At 45.8% G+C, this 16,711-nt stretch overlaps 1 protein-coding gene across 8 annotated transcripts in view; it reads left to right on the forward strand.

The window, feature by feature from the left end:
- The window catches only part of CDH4 (cadherin 4), an 819,766-nt gene that overhangs the window by 732,104 nt on the left and 70,951 nt on the right, over positions 1 to 16,711 (forward strand). For all 8 annotated transcript variants that reach the window (XM_082225899.1, XM_082225900.1, XM_082225902.1 and 5 more), the window contains one exon: positions 928 to 1,065. In XM_082225899.1, coding sequence (XP_082082025.1) covers positions 928 to 1,065 — 138 coding nt within the window. The remainder of the gene's footprint in view (positions 1 to 927; positions 1,066 to 16,711) is intronic.

Raw genomic sequence — 16,711 nt, forward strand, 5'->3', positions numbered from 1 at the left:
TCAATATGAAATTGCTGATGGTTTTTCAACATATCAAAGTTTTTTCTATATTTTATGTTTAATTGTTACATTTGCTTTGCATATATGAAATTGCGTAATTGTTTCTATTGCCAATGTTTTTACCGAGAAATCGCTTTGAGATGTTTTGTGGGAAGCAATTTGGAGATGGAATCAGATGAGTAAATGAATGAATGAATACAGGCATGCATGCATGCATATGCAAGGGTAAATCGTGAACAAAAAAATGCAAATGAAAATAACATAAAAATTCATTATTTGGGGGGGAAATCGCTTTGCAAAAAAAAAGGGTGCATTAAGCAAAATGGTGTGCAAAAACAAGTGTATTAGGAGAAATTTGCACTAAAATGCCAATGAATTTTCATGAGGAGTTTGGGTTTTTTAACAAAATGCAAACTGATGTGGAAATGTGGAGAATTGAAATTAAGACAAGGGGGGGAGAGAAACTGAATTTGACAGATTAACTCATCCCTAAATGTTATTTGGGCTAGGCATAGGCACAATGATCAAGATAGTTGAAGTAGCTCTCCCTCACACAATTCTAACCATGTGGGGAAACTGAACACCCAAATAGGACTTACAGGATTCATGTAAACATGGCTTGCAAGTTTTATTCACCTCACATACAACTTACTATTTTCAGAAAAGTTTCCATTAGAACCAGCTAGATATTAATGCATCATTTATTGCGAGGAGAGAGAGAGAGAGAGAAAGAATGAGGCTTTTTTTGCTGTCTCTTGTGTTTACAGGGGAGACAAAAGTTTGTCCTAAGAAAACATTTTGCAGCAGAGATAGATCTCAACAGGGTGATATTTTTCTTTTTTCTTTAAAAAATGAAGTTGCAGAAAAGTATAGAGAGACAGAAAAAACATTTCACATTCTTGTCCCCTTTGTTGTTTCCCCTTCCAGAAAGTTCAGCAGTACACAGTCATCGTTCAGGCCACAGATATGGAAGGAAATCTTAACTACGGTCTCTCGAACACGGCGACGGCAATCATTATGGTGACAGATGTGAATGACAACCCACCCGAATTCACTGCCAGCACCGTAAGTATCAATACATCAGCTCAATGATGTATGGACACACAACGTGTTTGTAATTCATGGACATTTGATACGGCTCGTCTCCGTTTGCCGGTTTGGCAGATAGAAAGAACTTGATAGATAACTGTGTAACAAAGACTTTCAGCAAATAAAAATTGGGGGGTTGGGGGAGAAAGAGAGAGAGGGAGATGTGAGAAATGATTCATGAAGAAGCTCCGCTATCTGGCTACCAGTTTGCTCTGAAGTGGAATACTGAGAAAATGAAAAGATTGTGGAAATATATATTCTCTCCATGTCATGAGATGTTCACATCCTCCTCCTCCTCCTCCTCCATTATATTCTTCTTCCTCTTCTTCTTCCTCTTACGTTCACTATTCTGGTCACTTAGGCACCACCAGCAAATAGTGGAGACACATTGCCGAAAAAGAAGACAAAAGAAGCCACATATTTGCATTAAAATGGCATGTTGTTATTATTATTATTTAAATTTATATCCCACCCTTCCTCCTAAACAAACAATTGAAAGAACAATAAAAATGTCTAAAAACAATGGGCGGTATTCAGTTAGCTTTCCCTCAGAATCAACCCACTGAAATCTGTGGATGTGACGAAGTCAAGGTCCATCCATTTCGATGGGGCTACTCTGAGTAAAACCCACCTGGTTCCAACACAGATGCAGTCTGTGAAATATGTCTACCTAAAAGGATTGTTGGAAGAGGGAAACCTTCAGCAGCTGCTGAAAAGATGGTGCCCATCTGATATATAACAGGAGGGAGTTTCAAAAGGTAGGTGCCGCCAGTGGCGGACCTACATTTCGGGGGCCCGTCAAGCTTGAACTGACATGGGGGGGGGCCTTTCGCAACCAGCAATGACGTCTGGGTAACTACTTTTATCTTCTTCAATGGGATTGTTCCACGGCAGATCACCACATCTTTACAATATCTGGCCTACTGACTCTCAAACTTTGGAATTGTTGAAATACATGCAACAAAAAAATTAACCAATTTGAGTTGTGTGACTCAAATTGGGTCGAGTAGACCCAATTTTTTTAAGCAATGTGGACTAAAGTCGCTTCTGGGACCCCTCTGGGATTAGAGCCCCTGAAGCTTATAAGCTTCATCAGTTTCACAGTAGACTGGCACCCCTGGGTGCCACAATACTAAAGACCTAATTCCCATATTGTGCAGAATGGACTTCCTGATAAGATGGTTTCTGCAGAAGCCCCTCACCTAGGTGGAATCTACACACATATAAAAAAAATTTTGAAAATGCTTTTTTCAAAACGCGTTTTTAAAAGTACGGTGGTACCTCGGGTTAAGAACTTAATTCGTTCTGGAGGTCCATTCTTAACCTGAAACTGTTCTTAACCTGAGGTACCTCTTTTAGCTAATGGGGCCTCCCACTGCCACCGCCATGCAATTTCTGTTCTCATCCTGAAGCAAAGTTCTTAACCCGAGGTACTATTTTTGGATTAGCAGAGTCTGTAACCTGAAGCGTCTGTAACCTGAAGCATCTGTAACCCAAGGTACCACTGTACATTGAATTTTCCATAAGGCTCGCCATCGCCATCTAGTGTCACATTGTATATTGCACTTAAAACATTTTAACTGGATATATAAAGGGAGAGATTATTTCTAACGTATCCTGGTCTCAAGGGATGCGGGTGACGCTGTGGGTTAAAAGACAGAGAATAGGACTTGCCGATCAGAAGGTTGGTGGTTCGAATCCCCGCGATGGGATGAGCTCCCGTTGCTCGGTCCAAAGTGCAAGTAGATAAATAGGTACTGCTCCGGCGGAAAGGTAAACGGCGTTTCCATGCGCTGCTCTGGTTCGCCAGAAGCGGCTTAGTCATGCTGGCCACATGACCCGGAAGCTGTATACCGGCTCCCTCGGCCAATAAAGCAAGATGAGCACCGCAACCCCAGAGTCGGTCACGACTGGACCTAATGGTCAGGGGTCCCTTTACCTTTACCTTTAACCTGGTCTCAAGCTGAGTAGGACTTTATACACCCAAACCAGCACCTTGAACTTAGCCCATTAAATTATATGAATAGAGTCAAAATTGGACATGATTACCATACAGTGGTGCCTCGCAAGACGAAAAGAATCCGTTCTGTGATTCTCTTCGTCTAGCGGTTTTTTCGTCTTGCGAAGCAAGCCCTTTGATGGATTAGCGGATTAGCGCTATTAGCGCTATTAGCGCTATTAGCGGCTTTTAGCGGCTTATCTGCTGATCGGATCAGCTGATAAGCGGCTTAGAGGCTTAGAAAAAGGGGGGAAGGGGAAAAAACCAGCAGGAACTCGCAAGACATTGTCGTCTTGCAAAGCAAGCCCATAGGGAATTCGTTTTGCAAAGCACCTCCAGAACGGAAAACTCTTTCGTCTAGCGAGTTTTCCGTCTTGCGAGGCATTCGTCTTGCGGGGCACCACTGTAATTCCATACAGTGCATCTCAACGTAGTCAGGAAACTGTAACTCGGTGATCTCTGTGTCCACTCAGGCTGCTTTCCAGAAGGTGAATGCTAGTGTCCCTGCTTAGGGATCATTACCTTTATGCCAGGCAGACTTTCACAGCAAAGGTGCCTTCAAAGAGAGAACTGTCCTCTATAAATCAGATTGCATGGCCACCTTGGTTTTCATACCCAACACCATCAAAACTTGGGATCCACTCTTCTGCATTGTTTGTGTGTGTGTGTGAATCTTGTTGCAGAAAAGTTTTAGAAGAAGAAGAAAGTCTAGGTTTAACTTACGCAGATACCAAAGAACTAAAAAAATGTAAAAGACTGTCTTGCATTCCAGAAATACTGTTGCAGACTGAGGGTGGCGGCGGGGAATTATCCACCAAGCATCAGAGTGGATTCAGTATGTGGAGCAGCTTCTGATGGGTCATTAAAACGTCCTAGGCCACAATTCACACCACATGTTTGAAGTGCTGTGGTAACTGGCGAAGCTTCCCCCAAAGAATTATGGGAGCTGTGGTTTGCTAAGGGTACCGAAAGTTGTTAAAGGTAAAGGGACCCCTGACCATTAGGTCCAGTCGTGGCTGACTCTGGGGTTGCGGTGCTCATCTTGCTTTATTGGCCGAGGGAGCCGGCGTACAGCTTCCGGGTCATGTGGCCAGCATGACTAAGCCGCTTCTGGCGAACCAGAGCAGCGCATGGAAACACCATTTACCTTCCCGCCAGAGCAGTACCTATTTATCTACTTGCACTTTGACGTGCTTTTGAACTGCTAGGTTGGCAGGAGCAGGGACCGAGCAACGGGAGCTCACCCCATTGCGGGGATTCAAACCACCGACCTTCTGATTAACAAGTCCTAGGCTCTGTGGTTTAACCCACAGGGCCAGGCGGCTCCTATTCGCCTCACAGAGTTACAGTTCCCAGAGTTTCCTGTGAAGAGGGGTTAATTGTTAAACCTCTCTGGGAATTGTAGTTCTGCGAATGGTCTCCTACCAACTCTCAGCACCCTTAACAAACCACAGCTCCCAGAATCCTCTGGGAGCAGGCATGACTCTTTAAAGCGATATCATAGTGCTTTAAATGTATGGTGTGAACCTAGTGGCATATTTGTTTTGCTGCATGTGCCTGGCTTAGAAGCCTCCAGAAGTTGACAGGATCTACCAGACTCTGGAAAAATCTGTTCCAGAATATTTCTTCCTCAGCCCAAATGCAGTTATCAGTTAAGACAGCAAATAGGAAGCAAAGCCCGTCCTGCAGCATGAATTTAGACAATCGTTTTCACAAAGCTAAACAAGATGCTGGACTTGACAGTCCTTTGCTCTGATTTAGCAGGACTCGTTTTATGTTCTTGTGACTCCCCTATCGTTCTCTCATGGAAATGCTTTCTTGTGGAAGTTGTAAATAGATTGCTTTTGAAATTCCAAACAGATCTGAGTGTGCCTTCATACGAGAGTTCTCACCTAGTGTGAGAATCTGGATCAAAGGTAATGCTTTGGAAAGGCATGTCTGGTATTTAGACTTTCTCACTTGTTAGTAAGTACACTGTCTTCTGCTGTGGGTTTGTTTTATTTTATTTTATTTTATTATGATGTTCACAGTGTTTTGTGATGTTTTGAGCTGTGGGGGATTTTAAGCAGAGCTGTACACATTCCACACTGTGATATGTTCCTCATTTAAGGCAGGGATAGGGAGCGTGAGGACTTCCAAATCTTGTTCAGCTTTTCACTCCTATCCGTCTGCATGGCCAGAGACGTAGTCCATCTCTCTTGGGACAAAATGGAAGAGTGTGCCAGCCCAGGGTGCATGGGCCTCACTCCACCAGCCATGAGGAGAAGGAGGTCCCAGGTGAGCCTCCTTGGGGAGAGAGCATTCCACAAACAGGGAGCCACCACAAAAAAGGCCCTTTCTCGTGTCGCCACACTCCTCTCGCAGAGGAGGCGCATGAAGGGATGATGTGAGTTGCAGCCTAGTAATAGGCCACAGACTCCCTATCCCAGCACAACCAGTAAGCTAAACTGGTTCTTGCCTTGTAAGCAGCTTCCATACTGCACTGCAGCACAGACTACTCACAGCATTCTAAGACTCAAAGCAGGGGTTAAGATGGTAAAACATTTTAAACTGTCAGGAAAAATGGGGTGGGGGAGGGGAGAGAGAGAGAGAGAGAGAGAGGCTTCCCTTTTAACCTTCATTTCAGTGAAAGGTAGTGACATCTAGTGGCCATTTTTTATTTAAAAAATTCAAAACCCAAAGTGTATAGGGTCTGACTCCTCACTGAGCAAATACTTTGTAAATGCAATAAGTAGAGTTTAAGCAACTACCGGCTGCCTGGCATCAGTATCTGTAATACAGAAATACTGCAATATAGAAATCCCTGCTTTTATTCTGCATAATGTACAGATGACTCACTCTCATTAACGCCTTATTCGCTATTGAATTAGTTTGGTTTTACCAGAATCAGCTAAAGACCGCAGCCGTAAAACAAAATGACTTGGGGGGAAAATAATCTGCAGAATCAAAGCAGAGTTAATTCATATGTTTACAAACAATTTTGAGACATTTGTCATCAAGGCTACAGATATAGTTCCCCAAAAGAGCTAAATTCAAACAGAAATGATCACCAACTTCTTATCATTACAGAAGAGTATTCTGTGGTAGCTGTATCCGGAGCTAATGTAAAGGGCACAGCCTCCAGTAACAGCGCTGGCCCAAGTCATTTTGCTGCCTGAGGCAAAGGACAAGATGTTGCTTTTTCCCATTTCTTGCACAGAAGCTCACTAGGCTGGCAGTCGATTCTTAATTCGGTGCAGGCCATGGGACTGTCCCATGGCATGCTCTATGTCACACACAGCTGTGTCCCTTTCCCCTCCACTGCCTAAAGCAGCTGTGTCACCCTGCCTAATAGCAGGGCTGGTCCTGCCTAGTAAACACCTCCTTTGCCCTTCTAGTTTAAAAAGATAATGATTTTGACCATCTACACACACAAAAAATCCCTTTCCTAAGGAAAAATTGGATGTCTTGCTGTGCTTTCTGGCATAAGGAGCAACCAGTATATTATTATGCATGCACTAATGACAGGGCTCAGATGTTGCTTCAGCAACAATCAGTGTGAGACTGAGCCCCATATAGTAGCACAGCTGCATCCCAATTGCTGGCCCCACCCTCACTGGAAGGAACCTTTCCAGTTAAAGGGGCCTAATCCCCTCCCATGGACTGCAAGAATATCAAACTTATCCCTTCTGAATGAAATCAGCTCTGAGTGCTCACTGGAAGGACAGATCCCGAAGCTGAGGCTCCAATACTTTGGCCACCTTATGAGAAGAGAAGACTCCCTGGAAAAGACCCTGATGCTGGGAAAGATGGAGGGCACAAGAAGAAGGGGACGACAGAGGATGAAATGGTTGGACAGTGTTCTCGAAGCTACGAACATGAGTTTGACCAAACTGCAGGAGGCAGTGAAGAAGAAGAGTTTGGATTTGATATCCCGCTTTATCACTACCCTAAGGAGTCTCAAAGTGGCTAACATTCTCCTTTCCCTTCCTTCCCCACAACAAACACTCTGTGAGGTGAGTGGGGCTGAGAGACTTCAGAGAAGTGTGACTGGCCCAAGGTCACCCAGCAGCTGCATGTGGAGGAGCGGAGTCGTGAACCCGGTTCACCAGATTACGAGTCTACTGCTCTTAACCACTACACCATACTGGCACTCCTGGAAGACAGGAGTGCCTGGCGTGCTCTGGTCCATGGGGTAACGAAGAGTCGGGCACGACTAAACAACTAAACAATCCTCTCCTGCCATCCACTACTCCTGCAGAGCAGGAGAGATTCTGGTCCTACAGCAGCTTCTGCAATGGAATCCACTATGAGAGGAGACATGAGAGCCATATTCAAGTATCTCAAGGGCTTTCATGTGGAAGATGAAGAAAGCTTGTTTTCTCCTGTCCCGGAGGGTAGGACGCAGACCAATGGCTTCCAGTTACAAGAAATGAGATTCCAACTAAACCTCGGGAAGAACTTATTGTCAGTAAGAGCTGTTCAACAGTGGAAGGTGGTGGACTCTCCTTCCTTGGGTGTTTTGAAGTTGGATGGTTGGATGGCTTTGGCTGAGATTCCTGCATTGCAAGGGGTTGGACCCATGAGGTCTCTTCCAATTCTATGATTCTTTGAGGACAGCAATATGACATCCTGAGGCCAGAGAGGCACTGGTACCATCTTCTGGGGCTGGTCCTCTGGGCCATTCCCCTTCTGATTCAGCATCCACATCTTCATGAAGGAAGGGGCAATAGATCTGTGATACAAGACCTGCCATTCATGCTAAGCTTCTCAGGTTCAATCCCTGGCATCTCAAGGTAAGGTTGGGGTACACCACCCCTGCCTGCAACCCTGGAGAGATGCTGCCCATCTGTGTAGGCCAGCCTTTCTCAACCTGTGGGTCCCCAGATGTTGTTGAACTACAACTCCCATCACCCCGAGCTAGCAAGGCCAGAGCTCAGGGATGATGGGAGTTGTAGTCCAACAACATCTGGGGACCCACAGGTTGAGAACTGCTGGTGTAGGCAGTGCTGAGCTGGATCGAGATTTTTCTTAAAAATATAAAGCGGTATAGAAATAAATTATTAATAGTAATAGAGCAATGACTGGCTTTTTATAAGGCAGGTTCCTAAGTTCCAAGCGACTGGAGAAAGGAAATCTGACTCCAGGGTCATGACAGGATGAGTTAGTAGAGCCAATTATTCACTTTTCCCAGTGCGAAGTTGTAAGGCAAACTATAGGTTACACTGAAGCCATTTGCAATGAAGTCTTGACATCCCCTTTCCTCTGCAAAACATTGGGGGGGGGGATTTGAAATGAATAATGATAGTGTTTCATCCAAACCTGCCTTTCCAGATCCCGAAAGGTTTCTTCCTCAGCAAAAGGTGGTTCCATTTTTCTGCCTCGCCCTTTGCAATTTTCAGTGTGGGACTGAGCTTCCCGTATTGCAGCAAGGCGGCCATGGATGATGTGTGCTTTTCTTTCACTAAAACAACTCCCATATTTGGAAGGGAATGCTCAACCCCTTCCCCTACCAGCTGGTTTCCTCTGAATCTTCCCCATAACTTCTGTTACCCACCACTCACTTCAGCATTCAAGACCCATGTTTCCCTTCCAAGCACCAGCCTGGAACCTTGGTGCGAAGGAAGCCACTGGAAGAAAAATTGGGGGACCACCTGGCAGCTGAAGGGTTAAGAGCTCCCCTCCCTATACATTCTTCTTTGCTTCAAAGCATCCCTCTCTGAAAGATGCTTTGCAAAGGAAGAAGGGGGTCATGGGGCTTGATTTCGAGAAGCTTTGGGAGGCGGCATTCAAACGTCCGCTGAGCATTAAAAGTCCTCACATGCATGCAAGCCCACAAGGCATTACGGTCTCCAAGACATCTCTGCCTAGAATCCAGCTTAAACGGATCAAAAACTGCTGCCTCCCCCTCGAGCAGGAATAAAGGACAACTCACCCATTTCTCTAAATTTGAGAACGGAGCAGAAAGTTTTTGCAAGGGCCAGAAACAGCTTTGCACGTTCCCCATTGCTCTTTTCCATAATTCAAACCTGAGGGTATTTTACAGTTATATAAACTACTGCTCTTTAGCAAAAGTGACCTTTAAAATAAATCAGCCTCCTGGTTATAGTCAGAAATCCATTCCAGGTAGGCACATAAATAGAGCCTTGTTCTAGCAATATTAATAGCCGAGTCCTGGGCATGTTGTCTTAGACATGAGCCCCACATTTGTTTGATGGCCCCTACTCCCAAGGAAGGACTGTGACCTAAGCATTTGCTATCTCCCACATATTCTGTATTTTTGCAAAAAGCAATCAAGGCTGCAAACAATACAACAAACCACGTTTTATTCTGGGCAACCAAATTACAATCATAAATTAAAACAGGGATGGTGTCAGGTTCTATCAGCCCCAGACAGCATAGCCAATGGTCACGAATGATGGGAGTTGTAGTTCAACATCTGGAGAGCAACGGCTTAGCCACCCCTGCCATGAAAGTTGGGTGTAGGGCATCATAGAATCATAGAGTTGGAATAGACCACAAGGGCCATCGAGTCCAACCCCCTGCCAAGCAGGAAACACCATCAGAGCACTCCTGACATATGGTTGTCAAGCCTCTGCTTAAAGACCTCCAAAGAAGGAGACTCCACCACACTCCTTGGCAGCAAATTCCACAGTCGAACAGCTCTTACTGTCAGGAAGTTCTTCCTAATGTTTAGGTGGAATCTTCTTTCTTGTAAATGAATCCCACCTGCCATATTTGGACCAAAAAAGCAGATCCACCTCTCAGGGGTAGACTTTGGTAATCTTTCATAGAATCATAGAATCATAGAATCATAGAATCATAGAGTTGGAAGAGACCACAAGGGCCATCGAGTCCAACCCCCTGCCAAGCAGGAAACACCATCAGAGCACTCCTGACATATGGTTGTCAAGCCTCTGCTTAAAGACCTCCAAAGTAGGAGACTCCACCACACTCCTTGGCAGCAAATTCCACTGTCGAACAGCTCTTACTGTCAGGAAGTTCTTCCTAATGTTTAGGTGGAATCTTCTTTCTTGTAGTTTGGATCCATTGCTCCGTGTCCGCTTCTCTGGAGCAGCAGAAAACAACCTTTCTCCCTCCTCTATGTGACATCCTTTTATATATTTGAACATGGCTATCATATCACCCCTTAACCTCCTCTTCTCCAGGCTAAACATGCCCAGCTCCCTTAGCCGTTCCTCATAAGGCATCGTTTCCAGGCCTTTGACCATTTTGGTTGCCCTCCTCTGGACACGTTCCAGTTTGTCAGTGTCCTTCTTGAATTGTGGTGCCCAGAACTGGACACAGTACTCCAGGTGTGGTCTGACCAGAGCAGAATACAGTGGCACTATTACTTCCCTTGATCTAGATGCTATACTCCTATTGATGCAGCCCAGAATTGCATTGGCTTTTTTAGCTGCCGCGTCACACTGTTGGCTCATGTCAAGTTTGTGGTCAACCAAGACTCCTAGATCCTTTTCACATGTACTGCTCTCAAGCCAGGTGTCACCCATCTTGTATTTGTGCCTCTCATTTTTTTTGCCCAAGTGCAATACTTTACATTTCTCCCTGTTAAAATTCATCTTGTTTGTTTTGGCCCAGTTCTCTAATCTGTCAAGGTCGTTTTGAAGTGTGATCCTGTCCTCTGGGGTGTTAGCCACCCCTCCCAGTTTGGTGTCATCTGCAAATTTGATCAGGATGCCCTTGAGTCCATCATCCAAGTCGTTGATAAAGATGTTGAATAAGACCGGGCCCAAGACAGAACCCTGTGGCACCCCACTAGTCACTCTTCTCCAGGATGAAGAGGAACCATTGATGAGCACCCTTTGGGTTCGGGCAGTCAGCCAGTTACAAATCCACTGAGTGGTAGCATAGTCAAGACCGCATTTTACCAGCTTCTTTACAAGAATATCATGGGGCACCTTGTCAAATGCCTTGCTGAAATCAAGGTAGGCTACATCCACTGCGTTCCCTTCATCTACCAGGCTTGTAATTCTGTCAAAAAACGAGATCAGGTTAGTCTGACATGACTTATTTTTCAGAAATCCATGCTGACTATTGGTGATCACAGCATTCCTTTCTAGGTGCTCACAGACTGTTTGCTTAATGATCTGTTCCAGAATCTTCCCTGGTATTGATGTCAGACTGACTGGGCGGTAATTATTTGGGTCCTCTCTTTTCCCCTTTTTGAAAATAGGGACAACATTTGCCCTCCTCCAGTCTGCCGGGACTTCGCCTGTTCTCCAGGAATTCTCAAAGATGACTGCCAGTGGTTCTGAGATCACATCTGCCAGTTCTTTTAATACTCTTGGATGCAGTTCATCTGGCCCTGGAGACTTGAATACATCTAAACTAGCCAAATATTCTTGTACTATCTCCTTAGTTATTCTGGGCTGTGTTTCCTTTGCTGAATCATTTGCTCCAAATTCTTCAGGTCGGGCATTGTTTTCTTTATCGGAGAAGACTGAGGCAAAGAAGGCATTGAGGAGTTCAGCCCTTTCTGTGTCCCCTGTTTGCATTTCACCATCTTCTCCTCTGAGTGACCCCACTGTTTCTTTGTTCTTCCTTTTGCTACGAACATACCCATAAAAGCCTTTTTTGTTGCTTTTAACCTCTCTAGCAAGCCTGAGTTCATTCTGTGCTTTAGCTTTTCTGACTTTGTGTCTACACGTGCTGGCTATTTGTTTGAATTCCTCTTTGGTAGCAAGGCTTTCTGAGCGTGGCCAAAATCTGATGCCACCAAATGGATCTTCTCAATGATGGATCTTCTCAATTTTGAGCCCCCTTTGCTCAGCGCCCTGCGCAGGAGAACCACCCACACCACGCTAAATCTGGTGCTGCACTTCTTGTCAAGAAATCCTGGCATCCCAGGTCATGATCAGAGGGCTGAAAGCAGGTATAGATCAGACTGGTGCTTGGATGTGAGTCCACCTTGACATTTCAGATGTGCCTGCGTTGAATTCCATGGTGAGATAAAGGCAGGATCTAAATTGGGGTTTCCCAAACTTGGGTCTCCAGCTGTTTTTGGACTACAACTCCTATCATTCCTAATTCACAGGACCAGTGGTCAGGGAAGATAGGGATTGTAGTCCAAAAACAGCTGGAGACCCAAGTTTGCAGAACCCTGGCCTAAATGCGCTAAGCAAATGATAATGTAGGAAGTTGCTTTAAGTATAGGAAGGCCATTGGTCCACCTAGTCCAGAATTTTCTGTGATGACTGGCAGCAGCTCCCCAGGGGCATCCTAGAGATGCCAGGTCTTGAACCTGGGACTTTTCACATGTAAAGCAGACCCTCTACCACAAAGCTATGGTCCTTATCCAAGCAGGTGAGCAATTTCTGGCCAGTCCTCATGTAACATTTGGTTAAAGGTAAAGGTAAAGGGACACCTGACCATTAGGTCCAGTCATGGCCGACTCTGGGGTTGCGGCGCTCATCTCGCTTTATTGGCCGAGGGAGCCAGCGTACAGCTTCTGGGTCATGTGGCCAGCATGACTAAGCCACTTCTAGCAAACCAGAGCAGCACACGGAAACGCCGTTTACCTTCCCGCCGGAGCGGTACCTATTTATCTACTTGAACTTTGACATGTTTTCGAACTGCTAGGTTGGCAGGAGCAGGGACCTAACAATGGGAGCTCACCCCGTCACGGGGATTCGAACCACCGACCTTCTGATCGGCAAGTCGTAGGCTCTGTGGTTTAACCCACAGCACCACCCGTGTCCCTAACATTTGGTTACCCCAGCCGGAATTTAAGACACATGTTTGCTCTATCCAGCAGCTGGAGGGGAGTGGGGAATGGTTTTGTACCTTGACTTCATCCTGCAATGTATCCATGGCAAATTGCTTCACCTCCACCTGCAGGTCAAGTGTGCTTCTCTTTGACTTTTGCAATCAAAACCATGTCCAGCTTTGGATGTTGTGAAATGCAAGAGTGACACAAAGCCCTGTCTCTTCCTCCCTGTTATATCTCCCACCACCACCACTGCAGCCCCACTGTGTCTTTTCAGAGTAGGATTTGTTTCAGCGGCAAGAGAACCGCACAGTTCTATTTGAAGCAGTTCTGCTCTGAGTTGCGGCGGGGGAAGGAAAGAGGCTGGAAGATGGCAACGGAGGCTTGCGCTTGGCACAGCGCCGACGGAGGAGAAGCTCACCACTAACGCGCACAAAAGCACATCCTATCTTGCTCTCAAATTACCTGTCAATCAAAGCAGGAGGCTTGAGGCTTAATAGTTTCAGGATATAAACATAGCCCAGGGGGGCTTTGCAATACACTGCTGCTAAGCCCCACGTGTTCTACAACGGGAATTAACGTTGCTATGTAAAACTTAACAGTTGGACCGGAGCAAAAAAAGGGAATTGGCTGTGCTGGTGGTCGACTGGGACAGTCAAGCCATGCAGCTGGAGAAACGCAATCTGGTTTTCTTGTTCGTATAACTCGGACGAGGCTTTAGACACAAGACACGGGTGGATGAGCTTCTGAGGCACAAAGTGGGGAGTGTGAAGCTGAATATTAGGAGATTCAGGACAGATGAAAGAAAATACTTCCTCGCACAGCACATAGTTAAACTATGGAACTTGCTGCCACAGAAGGCAGTGACGGCCGCTGTAATAGGTATGAGTGACTCGTGCGTAAACTGGTGCCTTTCTCGGTTAATTTGCCTTGTTAAACCTTTCTGACTGCACAGCCCCTTCTCATAGTGGCTGCCTCAGTCCCTGGCAGAATCCGTCAGTGGGCGTTTCTTGAACCTCTTCCAACATAAAAGTTTTTTGACACCCAGTCTCCTCCTCCTCTCACTGCGCGGGAGTCTTCTGCGCAGGGAAGGCGTGGGTAGCGGAGGACCTGGGCTCTCCTCACTGATGTCCAGTGAAGAGTCCTGGAGCCCTCTCTCCAATTCCCCCGTCTGCCTCCCTTTATCCCTGGTGTTGCGCTGATTGGCTTCCCCCTCTACTGAGCTGTTTCTCCCCCTGCTGCTGGGTCCTTCGCCAGCATCATCTGGGAGCCTCCCCTTCGCCTCTCGCTCCGATGTCAGTTCCCTGACAGCCGCCAACCTGGATGACTTTAAAAGAGGGTGAGACAGATTCATGGAGAATATAGATACTAGCCATGATGGCAAGGCTCTGCCTCCACAGCAATGCTTCTGAACACCAGTTGCTGAAGACCACAGCAGGGGAGCAAATCCTGCAGTGATGTTTCCTCCAGGCATCTTGTCAGCCACTGTGAGAACAGGAAGCTGGACTAGATGGGCCATTGGCCTGATCCAGCAAGCTCTTCTTAAGTTATTGTGTGTGTGATACACACTATGGTGCAAATATATACAGTCATACCACAGGTTGCGTCTGCTGCAGGTTGCATTTTTTCAGGTTGCGGACTGCCAAAACCCGGAAGTACAGTCATACCTTGGGTTGAATATGCTTCAGGTTGAGCGTTTTCAGGTTACGCTCAGCGGCGACCCGGAAGTAACGGAACTCGTTACTTCCGGGTTTCGCTGCTCGCGCATGCGCAGACACTCAAAATGATGTCACGCACATGCACGGAAGCAGCAAAATGCGACCTGCTCATGCGCAGATTTGCAGTCACATATTACGTTCTACTCAGGATGCGAACAGATCCCGTTCACATCCAGAGGTACCACTGTACTGGAATGGGTTACTTCCAGGTTTCGGCAGTTGCGTATGCACAGAAGCACTAAATCGTGCTTTGAGCATGCACAAAAGTGCCGAATCACAACCCGCACATGCACAGACATGCAGACGCGGGTTGCAAATGCTGCGGGTTGCGAACGTGCATCCTGCACGGATCACGTTCGTAACCCGAGCGTCCACTGTACACAAATACACCCTGCAGTCTTCACAGAAGCCCCTTTTCAGGGGCCTCATCTTCAAGAGGTATGGAAGGTGCCTACACAAGAACAGGCTGTTTCAGTGGTCGCTCCCAGTCTGTGAGAAACATGCCTGGCACCGCGCTTGCCAGTTTTATTTTATTTTATTGCATTTATACCCCAAGGAGCTCAAGGTGGTGTACATGACTCACCACCTCCTCATTTAATATCCACAACCACCCTGTGAGGTAGATGAGGCTGACAGGCAGTGACTGGCCCAAGGTCACCCAGTGAGCTCCATGGCCAAGTGGGGATTTGAACCCTGGTCTTCCAGGTCTTCGTCTGACGCGCTAACAACTACAACCATACTTGGCCCCGTGCTAAGGTGCTTTTTAGCGGTTAAGTTACCCTCTGTTGTGGTGCTTATCTTTTAGTGGAGTGGGGTAGGACTTATCCTATTCCTTGCATCGCAGAATGAGCATTTTAGGAATATCGTCTTGTGCGTTGTTTTAAATTTGGCTTTTGTCAGTTTTTCATTTTGTTGCTAAGTCACTTTGAGACATTTCTTTTGGATGAAGCAGCAAACAAATACTATTATGATTATTAGATATATATTTTTCCTGGTTAAAGGGTGGAGCGGAAACATTTAAGACAGACTTACTCACATAAAAGGTACTAAGTCAAGAGCCACTGAGAATCTGCAATAGCCAACAAAAACGGCCAAGAAACCACTAACAAGAAACAACGCCCTCTCCCCAAATAATGGTTTTTGACGGAAATGATTACATGAATGAAGCAACGAGCTAAGCCCTGTCCCCATAGCTATATGTCAAATAGGAGGAAGTGTCTGTGCAAGGAAGATAAAGGACTAATTATCTTAATATGTAAATTGGGGCATATTTATCCCATGAACTCCTTGATGCTCAAAGGATCATGCAGGCCACCTTCTCCTTAGGTATCTCTTCCCAGCTACTTTTCACAGAAAATAAACTGGCAATGCTTTGCTGTGTTTATATTATGTTGGAAGCCGCCCAGAATGGCTGGGGCATCCCAGCCAGATGGGCAGGGTATCAGGAATAAATTATTATTATAAATTATTATTATTATGCAGGACATCAACACCAGAGAATGGTGGTGTTTTTGCTTTGCTTGCATCTCATCTTATCTGAAGGAGCATCTAGTATTTCTTTTCATTGTTTTGTCTGCCCTCAACTGACTTCTAAGTAGAACAAGTTAGGATTGCACTCTTGGGGGGGGGATCCCACTTTCCCTCGGTCAATTAGTAGCGATCATTGTCCTGAATCTCCTGCGACTTGAAGAATAAGCAGGAATCCTAATTCAGCCTGTGTGCCATGCCACACGTATTATTCCTCAGGAACTCCTTTGGATCGGATTATTATGCAGTGGGGGGGGGGAATAGCCACAACAAATGCTCTTTTATTATATTATTATTATTTAACTATTTTTAGGCTGCTTTCTGGGCCAATGCTCATCCAAAGAAGTATGCACTCAGAGCAATCGCAGTTGATTCTTTTGTAGTCAATTGCCATTTTTTTCTTGCCTACCCGAATGATAATACCCAGCCCTTTAGAGTGTTCAAAAACAAAAAAAAAACAGGTTGCATGCAACTAAGTTTTAGGCCTACTGAAATGAGTAGTCCATAAGTTAGTCTTATTCAGGCATCCTCAAACTTGGCCCTCCAGATGATGTTTTGGGACCATCATCCCTAACTAACAGGACCACTGGTCAGGGATGATGGGAATTGTAGTTCCAAGGCAGGCAGGCAGGGGCTTGGCAGGGGGTTGGACTCGATGGCCCTTGTGGT

This window comes from Podarcis vaucheri (assembly GCF_965113315.1).
Source record: "Podarcis vaucheri genome assembly, chromosome: 6".
In the NCBI taxonomy this organism is placed as follows: domain Eukaryota; kingdom Metazoa; phylum Chordata; class Lepidosauria; order Squamata; family Lacertidae; genus Podarcis; species Podarcis vaucheri.